Source organism: Anolis sagrei, chromosome X (genome assembly GCF_037176765.1).
Source record: "Anolis sagrei isolate rAnoSag1 chromosome X, rAnoSag1.mat, whole genome shotgun sequence".
NCBI lineage: Eukaryota > Metazoa > Chordata > Lepidosauria > Squamata > Dactyloidae > Anolis > Anolis sagrei.
In genome coordinates this window covers 53,599,401-53,616,586 of record NC_090034.1, presented here as the reverse complement: position 1 = coordinate 53,616,586, position 17,186 = coordinate 53,599,401, and the positions used below count along the sequence as shown (strand labels likewise).

The following is a 17,186-nucleotide window of genomic DNA, read 5'->3' as shown; positions in this document are numbered from 1 at the left end:
GCGTCTCACAGGCATATAGCAGGGTTGGGAGGACAATAACTTTATAAACAAGCACCTTGGTATCCCTACGGATGTCCCGATCCTCAAACACTCTCTGCTTCATTCGGAAAAATGCTGCACTCGCAGAGCTCAGGCGGTGTTGTATTTCGCTGTGGATGTTGACTTTGGTGGAGAGGTGGCTGCCAAGTAGCGGAAATGGTCAACATTTTCTACTGTTACACCATTAAGCTGTATGGCTGGCATTGGAGAGGGATTGAGGGTAAACAATGAGCTAGGGCTGACAGTTGACTGCTCACGCCAACCTGGGGCTTCAGGTGATGTCAATTGATGTCAATTATAGGCCTCTCTCATCTTTTTAAGTGGGATCTGACTAAATATTTTTTCCCCACGGTATCTATGGAATATCCCGGGTGGGAGAAAGAACTCCTGTCTGTTGGAGGCAAGTGTGAATGTTTGCCATTGGTCAGCTTGATTGCCATTGAATAGCCTTGCCGCTTGAAAGCCTAACTGCTTCCTCCCTGGGGATATCCTTTGTTGGGAGGTGTTAGGAATGATTATCTTCCTTATGCTTAGCTGCTCTGTCTCTTGGGAAATCTACAGATCTGCTGTGACTGTTTGGATTTAGGAAAGAAAGGTCGCCCATAGTAAACTTTAGCATCATTGGTGAATTTTTCAGTGTGTTGGAGAGTGATGGAAAACTGCCTCTCTTTTGGGTGACGTTTCGTTTCTAAGGCAAGCCAGGGAAGGTGGAGAAGCAGCTGGGTCTCTGTGGCGCAATCGGTTAGCGCGTTCGGCTGTTAACCGAAAGGTTGGTGGTTCGAGCCCACCCAGGGACGCTTCCCTCTTTTGTTGTTGTTATTGTGTCAATAAATATTGAAAATGTATTGCAACGCTTTGGAAGCCTCTCCATTTGCGAATATGGTAGATAAAGGCGAGACGGAGAAATGGGCCAAGCTTCTGTGTGTGTGGCAAAGGTCTGCCTGCAATACAGAAGGGCAAGGGTGCCCGTAACAAAAATGGCCGCGCTCGGCCACCGAAGAGGGGAGTAGCTATGTAAATAAGGGGGCGTGTCCTCGGCAGTGGAAAAGGGGCTGGAAAGCGATGCTGCTCCCTTCGCTGCCTTCAGGGGGCGTAGGAGGCTAACCCCTTTGTTTCCCGGAACCAAAGTGGCGGCGGCGTTGTTTCCCACCCGGAGCGTTTAAACGGTGCACAGCTCGGCTAAAGGTGCCTTGAAGGGCTCAGACGGAGCAGAGCCGGCGAGCCTCCATGGCGGCCCTGGCAGGTGAGCGGGGCCAGGAGCGGAGTGTATCATTCCGGAGGAGGAGGGGAGTTGAGGGAGAGATCTCAGAAGGGAAAGGAGGGCTGCAGAGCTTTGGTTCGTCCGCTTTAGGAGGCCCTGCTTCCGGCGAGGCCCAGCTTTGGGGGATCCCTGCTTCCCAGAATCCTCCAGCCTTGAACTGAACTCAAAAGAATTTTGAGTCGGAAGGGAAGATGCCATACTTCAAGCCACACTCTCCTCTTTAGATCCTCCCGGAGCATTTTGTGGGTACACCGGCGGAAGCAGATCACAGAGTCGCCTAGAGGACCTAGGAAAAGCCTGGAGAGGTCAGGTTTTGCCAGGCCTGAAGGAATAGAGTGAGGACATACGAAGTGTACGATAGAGTCCCAACATGCCAAGAGATGAGAACTTCAGCCAGATGAGTCGATAGAAAGGCCTAGAGGGGGGCTGGGTGCATAGCATAGAGTCTCCTGGAGAGCTGAGGAAAGGCCCAGAGAAGACATAGGGAGCATACCATAGTCACCTGGAGAACCTAGAGACATCTAGGGTACATAGGCAGAATAGACACCTGGAGGATCTAGAACGTCCCCAGAGAATACATAGAAGCATACTATAGAGTCACCTGGAGGATCTAGAAAATACCTAGAGAAGACATAGGGAGCATACTATAGTCACCTGGAGGATCTAGAAAAAGCCTAGAGGGGACATGGGGAGTATACCATAATCACCTGGAGGATCTAGAAAAAGCCTAGAGGGGACATGGGAAGTATACCATAGAGTCGCCTGGAGGATCTAGAAAATGTCTGGAGAAGACATAGAAGCATACTATAGAGTCATCTGGAGAGTCTAGAAAATACCTAGAGAAGACATAGGGAGCATACTATAGTCACCTGGAGGATCTAGAAAACGCCTAGAGGGGACATGGGGAGTATACCATAGAGTCGCCTGGAGGATCTAGAAAATGCCTGGAAAAGACATAGAAGCATACTATAGAGTCATCTGGAGAATCTAGAAAATACCTAGAGGGGATACCTCGAGAGCAGTACGTGTGAAAAAGATCTTGGAGTCCTTGTGGACAACAAGTTAAACATGAGCCAACAATGTGATGTGGCAGCAAAAAAAGCCAATGGGATTTTGGCCTGCATCAATAGGAGCATAGTGTCTAGATCTAAGGAAGTAATGCTACCCCTCTATTCTGCTTTGGTTAGACCACATCTGGAATATTGTGTCCAATTCTGGGCACCACAATTCAAGAGAGATATTGACAAGCTGGAATGTGTCCAGAGGAGGGCGACTAAAATGATCAAGGGTCTGGAGAACAAGCCCTATGAGGAGCGGCTTAGGGAACTGGGCATGTTTAGCCTGAAGAAGAGAAGGCTGAGAGGGGATATGATAGCCATGTATAAATATGTGAGAGGAAGCCACAGGGAGGAGGGAGCAAGCTTGTTTTCTGCTTCCTTGGAGACTAGGACGCGGAACAATGGCTTCAAACTACAAGAGAGGAGATTCCATCTGAACATTAGGAAGAACTTCCTGACTGTGAGAGCCGTTCAGCAGTGGAACTCTCTGCCCCGAAGTGTGGTGGAGGCTCCTTCTTTGGAAGCTTTTAAGCAGAGGCTGGATGGCCATTTGTCAGGGGTGATTTGAATGCAATATTCCTGCTTCTTGGCAGGGGGTTGGATTGGATGGCCCATGAGGTCTCTTCCAACTCTTTGATTCTATGATTCTATGATTCTATGACATGGGGAGCATACCATAGTCACCTGGAGGATCTAGAAAAAGCCTAGAGGGGACATAGGAAGTATACCATAAAGTCGCCTGGAGGATCTAGAAAATGCCTGGAGAAGACATTGAAGCATACTATAGAGTCATCTGGTGTACATAAAAATGCCTAGAGGGTACATAGGCAGAATAGACACCTGCAGGATCTAGAACATGCCTAGAGAAGACATAGAAGCATACTATAGAGTCACCTCGAGGATCTAGGAAAAGCCTAGAGGGGACATGGAGAGCCTACCATAGAGTCACCTGGAGCATCTAGAAGAGGACATATGCCTAGAGAGGACATAGGGAGAATACTACAGGGTCACCTGGAGAATCTAGAAAATTGTGACTATGTGATTATATGGCTATGTGATTATAATTAATGTTACTGTTTTTAATTTGCTATATATTATGATTTTACATTGTGTTACTGATACTGTGGCATCGAATTGCTGCCTGTGTTAGCTGCCCTGAGTCTCCCCTCGGGGGTGAGAAGGGCGGGGTAGAAATGGTGTAAATAAATAAATAAATACTATAAACTTGCCTGGAGGATCTTAAAAATGCTTAGAGAAGACATAGGGAGCATACTACAGGGTCACCTGGAGAATCTAGAAAATGACTAGAGAGGACATAGGAAACATACTATAGAGTCGCTTGGAAGACAGGACACAAGAAACCTACCATAAGAGTTGCTTGGAGGACTAGGGCATGCCTAGAGAGGACACGTTTTGCTAGACATTTGTCAATGAGAATGCCAGGCCTTGTGGATACAGGAGGCCATAATGCCCTTTCCTTGCATTCTTCATTTGTATCCATCTTTTCAGTGTCTTGCGTGGCCCCCCGGGGATGGCTCCTTTTCAGGTAAGCAAGACCCTCTTCCCGTTGGAAGTGAGACATTGGCATCAAATACTATTGGGGGGTGGGGCTCTTCTTTACTGGGGCTGATTTTTTTGGAATGGCTTTCCTTTCTTTGAACAGGCCGGTCGCGATGCTCCACGTCCGCTCTGTGCACCAGACACCCCCGGCGGACGGCGCAGAGAGGTAAGTCCAGATCTGTTTCTTTGGGGACATAAACTAAGAGGATCCTAGTTGGAAGAGACCCTCAGGGGCCATCCAGTTCCACCCTATTCTTTCAGAGAGCAAGACACTATCTAATCCCTCAAAGACATTAGCAGGTTCCTGGAGAAATAGGGCTATAGAATCATTGAATCCTCATTGGAAGAGAGCCCAAAGGCTTCCAAATAGGAAGACACAATGTAATCTGTCCTGACAGATGGCCATCCAGCCTCAAAGGGACCTTCTATCATAGAATCCTAGAGTTGGAAGATACCCCAAAGCCCATCTAGTCCAATTCCCTGCCAAGCACAATCTAATCCCTCCCAGCAGATGGCCACCCAGCCTCTGCTTCAAAACTACAGTGGTCCCTCGCTCCTTCGAACTCTCTGTTTTGCGGGTTTTTTCTTAAAGAAGAATTTTGCCCTCCTTACGTGCCTCATCCTCCTCCTCTTTGCCGCCTGGGGTCTCTTCCTGCTGCTTGGGCCCCATGCAGCATTGCAGGAAGAGGCCCCAGGTGGCAAAGAGGAGGAGGCATGTAAGGAGGGGGGTAGGTGAGGGGGCGTCTCTATATCGCAGAATCCAGGAACGTAACACCCACAATAAGTGAGGGACCACTCTATATCTGCACCATCTTGCCCTTCAAAATCAATGTCGGATTCTAGAGGGAAGACTTCAAAAGCCAGTGGCAACTCAGGGCAAACCTTTCAACCCCAGTAGCAGCCCCTAGGCCAAAATCTCCCCACATTTGGGTTATGGTTGTAGCCACTTTCCTCAACCTCTACATGTTACAATCTAACCACTCCCATTCTCCCTTTTGGCTGTGCTATGAATGGCACTTGTAGTCCAGAAATCCTGAACCCTTAACCCCTATAACAGGGAAGGACAAAGGCCCCTGACGTGAAATCCCTCAAATCATTTATTTAAAATGTAATCTATACATATAATAAAAGGGAAAATATGCACGTGTGTGTGTGGCTGGGGTGTCCACTTACACAGACACACTCCTGGCTCGACAAACAGCTATAGCTCCCACCATTCAGGAGACACCAATGGCCCTCCCTACAATGACGTTGCAGGTTATAGTGGGCGTCATGAATATGTACAAGAGCCCTGCCAATGTCCTCCACAGGGACCATCCTGTCCACCAGCAAAGTGAAGGCTTTCATTCGGGGACCATTTCATCCTAGATTTTATGTGTTTCCTCCACACAGACATCCCAGTGTTTCTTACTCTCTGCAGTGGTGTGGAATTTGCATGACCCCGCCCACTGCCTCTCCCCTATTCTTTTCTATGGCACACAGCAAACAGAGGAATTGATCGGCAACTGAACATACTAGAGTGGTTTGGGGAGAATTCACTAAGATTTATAGGAGTTGTGCATACTGGGATTTATAGTTCACCTGCAATCTAAGAGCACTCTGAACTTCACCAACAATGGAACTGGAGCCAACTTGGTACACAGAACCCCAATGAGCAACAGAACATATTAGAAGTCTTTGGAGGGATTTAGAGGAGTTGTAGTTCACCTACATCCAGAACGCACTATGAACCCAAAGAATGATGGATCTGGACCAAACTTGGCATGCATACCCGATATGCCCAACTTTGAATAGTGGTAGGTTTTATGGGGAATTGGCCTAGACATTTTGGAGTTGTAGGTAGGTACTGGGATGTATAGTTCACATTCAATCAGTGAGCACTTTGACCTCCACCAAAATGGAATTGGACCACACGGCACACAGAGCCCCCATGACCAGCAAAACATACTGGAGGTCTTTGGGGAAAATACACCTTGATTTGAGGGAGTTGTAGTTCACCTACCCCCGAAGAACACTGTAATCCAAACACCAATGGATCTGCACCAAACATGCTATACATACCTGATACGTTGAAATTTGATTACTAGAGAGGTTTGGTGGGAACTGACTTTCACCCTCAACCAGAGACATTGTGACCTCCACCGATGATGGACTTGGGCCAAACTTGGCACACAGAACCCCCATGACTAAGTCAACCTACTGGAGGGCTTTGAGGGGACTGACCCATCATAGTGGGAGTTGTAGTTTACTCTACAGCCAGAGAGCACACTGAACCCCACCAATGATGCATCTATAGCAAACTTGCCCAACATAACAAACTTTAAGTACTGGTGGAGTTTCTCAGGGTTAACCTGACATGATGTGAGTTATAGTTCACCCACAACCTTATGCATTTTGGAGAAATAAAAAAATGGATATTTTCAAATAACCCGGGCAATTCCGGGAACCCACGCTCGTAATAATAATAACAACACAGCTCAATAAAAAATATCTTGGTGTCTTGGTTATTAGGTTATTCCTGGGGTTCTTTGTAGTTCTGATACAGAGAACTGCGTTGTTGCTTTCATCATCATCATCATTATTATTATTAAAATCCCACTTTTTCTCTCTAAAGAGGGAGACTCAAAGCAGCAATGATGATCATCGGCATCATCATCATCATCATTGCTTCCCTGGATTGTTCAGCCTGAGACTAGGGCCAGGCCATGAAGTCACTAGGGATCATTAGGTTCCTACATGCGGTTCTGGGCCCAGGAAACATTGACCCTTAAGCCCTGCAGGAGGTTCTAGAAATTCCTACGAAAGTATTCTCTCAAATTAAAAAAAGTAATGGTGTATTTTGTATCCACATGTTCTCCGCAGTTCCGCCGCCATCCAGACCAAGAGCGCCGCCATGGTCCAGAAGAAGCCACTTGTCCCCAGCAGTCGCGGGGAATATGTCATCACCAAGCTGGATGACTTGATCAACTGGGCCCGTCGGGTGAGTTTCGTGCAGAGAGCAGTCCTTTCGCTCCCTTCGCTGGTTTATGTGTTCCTCTAGCTTTTGAAATACCCTATTGACTCAAATTTATTGCTCACGTTTTTGGGCTAAATTACCTCTCCAAAATTGGGGTGCGCATGAGATTCGCGTCATACGGTCATCTTCAGGAGTTCCTGGAACTCTTCTTTGAGGGACATCATCTTGAATTGAATGGCCATGGCTCAGTGATATGCAAAACTGGGATTTGTTCTTTGGCGAAGACCTTGTCAAGCTACATGACTCCATGGCATTGGACCGACGAAATTAAATTGGATTATTCTACAGCATAGATGCACCCCAAGGCTTTCTTTTCCATTGCTGGAAGCTTTATATTAAAGCCTTGTATTACTTTTATTCTCCTACTAGCTTGGGTATCCAACATTACCCAGGTTATTTGAAAAAAAAAATTAAAATTTTTTACGAAATGCATAAGGTTTTAGGTGAACTACACCTCTCATCATGCCAGGTTAACCGTGAGAAACTCCCATCGGTGCTTAAAGTTTGTCATGTTGGGCAATTTTGCTCTAGATGCATCATTGGTCGGGTTCTGGCTGCAGGATAAACTGCAGCTCCCACCATGTTGAGTCAGTCCCCTCAAACCCCTCCAGTAGATTCAGTTGGTCATAGGGGTTCTGTGTACCCAGTTTGGTCCAGGTCCGTCATGGGTGGTCGTCACAATGTCTCTGGATATAAGTGAACTGCAACTTCCAGAAAGGAAGGTCAGTTTCTCCCAAACCACTCCAGAACCATTGTTAATGGGGTCCAGAGTGCTCTTAATAAGTTGAAGGCAAATCCAGACAAGATAGAGGTACTCCTCGTCAGTCAGAAGGCAGATCAGAGTGTGGGATTACAGCCTATGCTGGACGGGGTCACACTCTCTCTGAAGACACAGGTGCACAGTCTGGGGTGATCCTGGATTTATCACTGACTCTGGAAACCCAGCACCTTTGCACAATTAGAACTTGTGCCCGTAACTTGAGACACCAGATCTGGCCAAGGTAGTCCACGCTTTGGTTACTTCCCATTTAGACTACTGCAATGCTCTCTACATGGGGCTGCCTTTGAAGACAGTTTGGAAACTGCAACTAGTTCAAAGATCAGCAGCCAGGTTACTAACTGGAACATCGTATCATGAGAGAATGACTCCCATGTTACGGCAGCTCCACTGGCTGCTCGTCCACTTCCGGGATAAAAACAAAGTGCTGGTCATTACCTATGAAGCCCTAAATGATTCAGGCCCAGACTATTTGCAAAACCTCATCTCCGTATACAAACCGGCTCAAGCTTTGCCATCTGCAAAGGAGGCCCTTCTCTCAGTCCTACCTCTGTCTCAAGCCTGGCTGGTGGGAACGAGAGGGGGGCCTTCTCCATGGCCCAATCCCACCTCTGGAACTCCCTCCCGAAATACTGCCCTGTCTCTCCTCGCCTTTAAAAAGGTCGCTAAAAACCCTCCTATGCACTTTGGCGTACGGAGAGGAGGGAGACTAACATGTTTCAGCATACATTCTTGTCTAGCTATGTTAAATCCTGTTTAGATAATGGGATTGATTTCAACCTGTTGGTCGTTGAAAACCATCCCATCTCTCTATAAGGTTTTAGTTGTTTGTTTTAGATGTTTTATCCTGTGACAAATGTATACTATGTGATAGCGTCTGTTTGGGTTATTTAAGTTTTTGTTATTTGATTCATTTTTGCCTGAAATTAAGTTGAAAGTTAGGCAATTTTATATAGTTTGATGTGTTCTATTTTGATGTAATTTGTTTATATGTCTTCTCGTTGGCATTTGATGTTTGCCGTATATGCTGGAAACTGCCCTGAGTCCCTTCGGGTACCCGGCGTTACCCAGGTTATTTGAAAAAGGCAATTGTCAAAACCCACCAGTATTCAAATTTGGGCCTATTGGGTATGCATTCCAGGTTTGGTCCAGATCCATTATTGTTTGGGTTCATAGTGCACTCTGGATGTAGGTGAACTACAACTCCTATAAATCCCCCCAAAGACCTCCAATATGTTTTGTGGGTCATAGGGGTTCTGTGTGTCAAGTTGATCCCAGGTTCATCGTTGGTGGAGTTCAGGCTGCTCATAGATTGCAGGTGAACTATAAATCGCACTACCTACAACAGCTATAAATCACGGTGAATGCCCACAAATCTCCTCAGTTTTTTTTTTGTTTTTGTTTTTTTGTTATGGGGGTTTTGTGTGCCAAATGTGATCCAGGTCCATTGTTAGTGTCACAATGCTCTGACTTGATGCAGGGTGAACTACAACTTCCATCATGTGGAGTCAATCCCCCAGACTCCTCCCTATGTTTAGTTGCTGATTAGTTCTGCTGTGTTTGCTGTCCAGGCAGAGTTAAAAAGAGTAGGAAAGGGTTAGGGGAGAGGCAGTGGTCGGGATCATGCAAATTCCACACCAATGGAGAGAGTACGAAACACTGGGGTGTCTGTGGTGGAGGAAACACGTAAAATCAAGGATGAAATTGTCCCCGAATGAAAGCATTCCTTGGTTGGTGGGCAGTATGGTGTTTGGGGAGGACATTGGCAGGGCTTGTGCTACATGTTGATGGCGCTCACTATAACCTGAAATGTCGTTGGAGGGAGGGCTTTTGGTGGCTCCTCAGCACTGTGGGTTAAAGCTGTTTGGGGAAGTGGGAGCCTGTCTATGGAAGTGAGCACCCCTGCCACATACACACATACAGATTTTCACTGTTAGGTATATAAATACGATCCTTTGGTGGGAAGAGAGAGCATCTAACACCTTTCTCTTACATTTCCTCTACCTCCAGAGCTCCTTGTGGCCCATGACCTTTGGCTTGGCCTGCTGTGCGGTGGAGATGATGCACATGGCCGCCCCACGCTACGACATGGACCGCTTCGGGGTAGTATTCCGGGCCAGTCCCCGGCAAGCTGACGTCATGATTGTGGCTGGGACCTTGACTAACAAGATGGCCCCAGCCCTCCGGAAGGTATGGGAGAACATGCACGCTATTGGTTGGGATACCTGACATGACATGACATCGGTCCATATAAAAGGGATCTGGGTCTTAGTCGACTACAAGCTGAACAGAGGATGGGCCGGGGATGTCCATGCCTTGGTCCTTTCATTGCTGGCTGCTACTTCCCGACGGGGGTCAGGTGGTGCGATCCCGGCTAAAGAGTGTAATTTCTCCAGCGGTGTTGGGCGTAGAGATCCTGTGATAGTGTGGCATGTTTCATCAAGATCCAAATCCACTGTTCCAATGTGGTGAGATGTATTCCACACTGGGCATGCACACTCAGCAGCAGAGTAGCAAAGTGCAAGGGCAGATGTCTTCACTGTCTCTGGTTGTGATCCCCAGGTTGTGCCAGTCAGCTTTTGTATGATATTATTTCTAGCACCCGCTTTTTGCTTGATAGTCAAGCAGTGCTTCTTACAAGTCAGAATACAGTCCAGAGTGACCCCCCCCCCCCCAGGTATTTGGGTGTGCTGCAATGCTCCAGTGGGATTCCTTCCCAGGAAATCTTCAGAGCTCAAGAGGCTTGTCTGTGCTTAAGATGAAAAGCACACGTCTGCGTTTTAGATGGATTAGGAATCAGCTAGTTTTCTCTGTAATAGGCAGTAAGAACACCTAGAGCAGTGGTTCTCAACGTGTGAGTCCCCAGATGTTTGGGCCTACAACTCCCAGAAATCTCGGCCAGGTTACCAGCTGTTAGGATTTCTGGGAGTTGAAGGCCAAAGCATCTGGGGACCCACAGGTTGAGAACCACTGACCTAGAGCTTCGGAGAGCTTCTGTTCAACCATCTCAAAGCTCCCTGCTTGAGCAGTAATGGCACGATCATCAGCATAGATGAAACTCTCTGTCTCTTCTGGCAGTGGCTGGTCATTTGTGTAAATGTTAAACATTGATGGTGCAAGTACGCTCCCCTGAGGCAGGCCGTTCTTCTGTTTCCGCCATCTGCTTCTCTGGTCCTGGAACTCAACAAAAAAGCTCCTGTTTTGTAGCAGAGGTGGTAATTCTCGACTGCATCCATAGAAGTCTTGTGTCCAGATCGAGGGGAGTCAAAGTCCGTGTGAAAGGGATCTAAGGGGCCTTAATAGAACCACATATTGAGCATGAGTCAAGGGTGTGATGTGGCAGCGAAAAAGGCCAATGCAATTCAATGCAATTTTGATAATGTTGCTTGTTGTTTATGATTTGGTTTTCTTTTAATGTAATATGTTGTCCGGGCTTGGTCCCATGTAAGCCGCTCCGAGTCCCCATTGGGGAGATGGTGGCGGGGTATAAAGATTATTATTATTATTATTATTATTATTATTATTATTATTGGTATGGTTGTTGATGACATGATAAATAATAATAATAATAATAATAATAATAATAATAATAATATTCAAGGCTGCATCAATAGGAGTCTAGTGTCCAGATGAAGGGAAGTCATAATCAATGTGAAAGGGATCTAGGAGTCTTACTAGACTGGACATGAGCCAAGTGTGATGTGGCAGCAAAAAAGACCAACATGATTCTAAGCAGCATCCGAAGAAGTCTTGTGTCCAGATCAAGGGAAGTCAAAGTTGATGTGAACAGGATCTAGGAGTCTTAGTAGAACCACAACTGAGCATGAGTCAAGGGTGTGATGCGGCAGCGAAAAAGGCCAAAGTGATTCTCAGCTGCATTAATAGGAGCGTAAAACCAGGGAAGTCGCAACCCCACTCTCTTCCACTTCGTCAGACCTCACCTGGAATGACCCTGTGTCCAGTTTTGGCCAAAGCAATTCAAGAAGGTTAGAGATAACTTGGAAGGTGTCCAGAGAAGGGCTACCAAACTGGTCAAAGGTCTGGAAGCCATAAATCCTAATGAGGAGTGGCTAAGGACTCCGGGGATGATTAGCCTGAAGAAGAGGTTAAGCGAGGACAGGATAAATATTTAAAGGGATATCACACCCAGGGAGCCAACATGTTGCCTGCTATTTTGGAAAAAGACAAGGAATGGTTTCATAGAGTTGGAAGCGACCCCAAGGGCCATCCAGTCCAAACCCATTCTGCAATGTGGGAACAGAAAATCAAAACATCCCCAACAGATGACCATCCAGCCTCTGTTTAAAAAAGGCACAAGGTTCCACTGCTGAACTGCTCTTCTTACCGTCACAAAGTTCTTCCTAATGTTCAAGTGGGATCTCCTTCCCTGAAGGTATGGGAGAGGACGCATGGCACCACATGAAAGCAGTCCATACAAAAGGGATCTTGGCAGATTAGTAAACCACAAGCCAAACATGAACAAGAGTGTGGTGCCGCAGCTCAAAAGGCTAATGGGATTCAAGAAATATAGTATCTAGATTGGGGGAAGTAATGGTCCATGTGAAAAGGTTCTAGGAGTCTCAGTAGACCCCAAGCAGAACTGAGTCAACATTGTGATGCTGCAACGAAAAAGGCCAATGTGATTCTAGGCTGCGTCAAATATCGTTTAAAATGGAGTCGACTAGTAAGGGATAAAAAGCATGAGATGAGAGAGAGAGGGATGTGTATAGATCCGGCTCTTTTGTTTGATCTTTGGGAATGTTTTGTTTTTGTTTTTATTGTTCTATTGCCATTAATAGTTGCTTAGTTATAGATAGACGGTAACATTTTACTGTTTGATATCCTAAAGACTGGCTTGTGGGGTTTATCTTGTTTTTCTTTCTGGAGTAAAAACTACAAGTTGGAAGGGATTCTTTTAACCAGCAGATGTCACTCTTTGTTTCTTTATACAAAGGTTTACTCCACACTCTCTGGATGTAGGTAAACTACATCTCCCCCAAATCAAGGTGAATTTCCCCCAAAGATCTCCAGTACTTTTTGCTGGTCATGGGGACTCTGTGTGTCAAGTTTGGTCCAACTGTCTCTTTGATGGAGTTCAGAGGGCTCATAGATTGCAGGTGAATTAAAAATCTCAGTATCGCTTATTGATATTGGTTTTGCATTTTATGTAATTTATTTTCTGGTCTTCTGTTGTGTTTTTGTGTTTATATTGTGTTTACTGTATTGATAGGCATGGCCTTATGTAAGCTGCCCCGAGTCCCCTTGGGGGAGATGGAGGTGTAAATAAAGATGATGATGATGATGATGATTATTATTATTATTACAACTCCAAAATGTCCAGGCCAATTCCCCTCAAAACCCACCAGTATTCACATTTGGGTATGCATGTCAAGTTTGGTCCAGATTGAACATTGGTTGGGTTCATAGTGTTCTCTGGATGTAGGTGAACTACAACTCCTATGAATCCCTCCAAAGACCTCCATTACGTTTTGTTGGTCATGGGGGTTCTGTGTGCCAAGTTAGTTCCAGGTCCATCGTTGGTGGAGTTCAGAGTGGTCTTAGATTGCAGGCAAACTATAAATCCCAGGACCTACAACTCCTATAGATCATGGGGAATACTCCCCAAACCTCTCTAGTATGTTCAGTTGCTGATCAATTCCTCTGTTTGCTGTGTGCTATAGAAAACAATAGGAAAGTGTTAAGGGAGAGGCAGCGGGCAGGGTCATGCAAATTCCACACCAATGGAGAGAGTCAGAAACACTGGGATGTCTGTGGTGGAGGAAACACATAAAATCTAGGATGGAATTGCCCCTGTATGAAAGAAAGGAGATTCCATCTGAACATTAGGAAGAACTTCCTCACTGTGAGAGCTGTTTGGCAGTGGAACTCTCTGCCCTGGAGTGTGGTAGAGCCTCCTTTGGAAGCTTTTAAACAGAGGCTGGATGGCCATCTGTCGATGGTGCTTTGAATGCAATTTTCCTGCTTCTTCACAGGGGGTTGGACTGGACGGCCCACGAGGTCTCTTCCAACTCTGTGATTCTATAATTCTATGGTTGAGACTCAATGAGATATTCATTGAAAAAGTAGGTAAAATGTGCTGCAGGATGTCCTTCCTGCAAAAACAAAGTTTTTGAAATTTAATATACTTTTCCAGTGTTTTCATGATTGAACCAATTAGGAAATGATTTTTGTAATGCAGGAACAAAAATAGTGTTATGGAGGCAACCTAGGATCGCATTGCAAAATAAGTCTCTCCAGAACTGCAACGGGTGGCCTTGCGGGAGAGGGGCCTCTTTCAAGAGGGCTTGCAAAGTGGTGTGTGTCCCTACATAACAAGCAGGTGGGACTGGATGACCTTTGGGGTCCCTTCCTGGGAGACAGGGTGGAATACAAGTAACGTTTTATTGTATTGTTATTATTATTCGTCCAACCTGATTCAACAAGGCTTTTTTTCTTCTTGTTGTGTTTCTTTTCTCTCTTGGCAGGTCTATGACCAGATGCCGGAACCCCGTTACGTCGTGTCTATGGGAAGGTAAGAGCATAAATTCTATAAGAATTCCTTAGGCAGCCTATAGGGCAGTGGTTCTCAACCTGGGGTCCCCAGATGTTTTTGGCCTACAACTCCCAGAAATCCCATCCAGTTTACCAGCTGTTAGGATTATTATTATTATTATTTCTCCCCGCTTTTTTCTCTTAAATAAGACTCAGAGTGGCTCACAGCATTAAAAGCAATGTAGTTTGAAATCCACAGCATAGAGTTAGGGAGAAAGGCCTTTCCATGCCTTCTCTTTAGGACAGCACAAGGTGTTTGATTCCAGCTCCTGTATGGATGAGGGATGATGGGGGTTATAGCCCGGAACGGCGATTGTGAAGAGTGTGATGCAACAAGGTGCAACACAATGTGACTTTCTGCCATTGTATCTTGTAGCTGTGCCAACGGTGGGGGCTACTACCATTATTCGTACTCCGTTGTCAGGGGCTGCGACCGGATTGTGCCCGTGGACATCTATGTGCCAGGTAAAATCAAGCCAAAAAAAACCCAAACACACATACACATATATATGTATATCGCATAAAGTCAATATACATATACCATGTAAAGTTATTATCTATCTATACCATGTTATTATCTATCTATACACATAATAAAAGTGAAAATAAACATTTGTGTGTGGCTGAGGTGTCCACTTACACAGACAAGCTCCTGCCTCCACAAACAACATGTCCAAGAGCCCTGCCAATGTCCTTCACAAACACAATACTGCCCCCCACCCAAGTGAAGGCTTTCATAAGGGGACAATTTCCCCCTAGATGTTCTGTGTTTCCTCCACCACAGACATCCCAGTGTTTCTGACTCTCTCCATTGGTGTGGAATTTGCATGACCCCGCCCACTGGCTCTTCCTTAACCCCTTCCTATTCTTTCCTATGGCACACAGAGGACTTGATCGGCAACTGAGCATACTAGAGAGGTTTGCGGAGAATTCGCCATGATTTATAGGAGTTGTAGGTATTCATCTTGATTTGGGGGAGTTGTAGTCCACCTACATCCAGAGAGCACTGTGAACCAAACATCAATGGATCTGGACCAAACTTGGCACACAGACCTTATATACCAAAATTTGATTACTGAAGGGGTTTGGGGGGAACTGGTCTTCTTTTCTGGGAGTTGTAGTTCACCCACAACCAGAGAAACTGTGATCTCCACCAATTATGGACCTGGACCACACTTGGCACACAGAACCCCCATGACTAACTCAACCTACTGGAGGGGTTCGAGGGGACTGACTCACCGTAGTGGGAGTTGTAGTTTACCCTGCAGCCAGAGAGTACACTAAATCCCACCGATGATGCATCTAGCGTAAACGTGCCCAACATAACAAACTTGTAGTACTGATGGAGTTTTTCAGGGTTAACCTGGCATTATGGGAGTTGTAGCTCACCCACAACCTTATGCATTTTGTACAATTAAAAATGTACTTTTCCAAATAACCCGGGTAAGGCTGGGTAAACAAGCTAGTATAATAATAGTAATAGCAATAATACTGAAAGCAATAATATAGTCTCTCAACTAGAATGCACACTTGTCTTAATATTAATATAGTCTCGAAACTAGAAAGCACACTTGATGATATATAACAATAATTCCAATAGTAGTAGTACTAATAATAAGTAAAATTCTGGCTATGGGATCAGGTCTTTGGAGAATTGGCTGACCTACTGACGTGTTGACTTCTTTAGAACTAATGGACTGCCCTTGGATAATGATTTAAATCGGTGAACACTGACTATTTGTTGTCTGTTTTTATATTGTTTATACGGTTTTATACTGTTTATACTTTTTTATATTGTTATTATTACATTGCTGTTAATTGTATATTTATGTTTTGATGTGGGTGCCATGGGGTGCCACTTTGTTAGCCATCCTGAGGCCCTCTCCAGAGGTTGAGAAAGGACGGGATGTAAAAGCCCTAAATAAAATAATAATAATAATAATAATAATAATAATAATAATAATAAATAATAATAAATAATAATAATAATAATAATATAGTCTCTAGACTCGATAGCACGCTTGCCCATTCGTCTAAGAATAATAATAGATTTTTCTGTTGTATTTCTTCACGCATCACCTTTTTGCCCCCGAAACCTGTAAGAATCCTAGGACTGATCTGTTTCCCGGCTTTTGAAGAAGGGCCCTAGGGTAAACAGTAAACAGGGAGTGCAGGAAATGTATTTTAATGGGGGCCTTTGGGCTTGTGATGGGGAAAATTAGCCTCTAATCTCTGCTCTCAGGTTGCCCTCCGACTGCCGAAGCCCTCCTTTACGGGATCCTGCAGCTCCAGAAGAAGATCAAGCGGGAGAGGCGGCTGCAGATCTGGTACCGGAAATAGCCACTCTCCGCCTCACCTGCGTGAGCGGCCCAAGCCTGGGGCCCTTTGCCCATTCTCTTTAGCGCACATTTTTCAAAGCCACTTTGCACAAGGCTTTCCCCAATAAACGTGTGTATGAAACGTGGTTCCTGCACATTTCCTCCCAAAAGGGGACGCAGAGGGTCATCTAGTCCTCCATTTGAACTGTCAGTTGTCAGGAAGGCTAGGGATGATGGGAAGTGCAGTCCAAATACAACCTCAGACCTGGTATTACCTGGGGAATCCTGTTCTACCCCCAGCCATTCCTTGCTATGGGGCAGGGATGATGGGAGATGTAGTCCACACGCTAGCTCATTCCTGGTATCTCCTGGAGAATCCTACCTCCAGCCATTCCTTGCTATGGGATAGGGATGATGGGAGATCATGTCCTGGTAACACCCGGGGAATCCTGTTCTACCTCCACCCATTCCTTGCTATGGGACAGGGATGATGGGAGATGTAGTCCAAACGCTAGCTGAGTCCTGGTAACACCTGGGGATTCCTGTTCTACCTCCAGCCATTCCTTACTATGGGATGGGGATGATGGGATGTGTAATCCACATG

The 17,186-nt window shown here is 45.7% G+C and overlaps 1 protein-coding gene and 1 non-coding gene across 2 annotated transcripts; both read left to right on the top strand.

Moving 5' to 3' along the window:
• The first annotated feature begins 762 nt into the window (after window positions 1-762).
• TRNAN-GUU (transfer RNA asparagine (anticodon GUU)) lies at window positions 763-836 on the top strand. The gene has a single exon. It is a non-coding gene; the product is annotated as a tRNA-Asn (tRNA).
• A 289-nt stretch (window positions 837-1,125) lies between these two features.
• NDUFS7 (NADH:ubiquinone oxidoreductase core subunit S7) lies at window positions 1,126-16,728 on the top strand. The gene is made up of 8 exons (XM_060785018.2): window positions 1,126-1,282; window positions 3,868-3,904; window positions 4,022-4,084; window positions 6,781-6,898; window positions 9,723-9,902; window positions 14,198-14,244; window positions 14,641-14,729; window positions 16,507-16,728. Exons 1-8 carry the CDS (start codon window positions 1,267-1,269, stop codon window positions 16,602-16,604), a joined length of 648 nt encoding a protein of 215 aa, XP_060641001.2. The 5' UTR covers window positions 1,126-1,266; the 3' UTR covers window positions 16,605-16,728.
• Window positions 16,729-17,186: the final 458 nt, after the last annotated feature.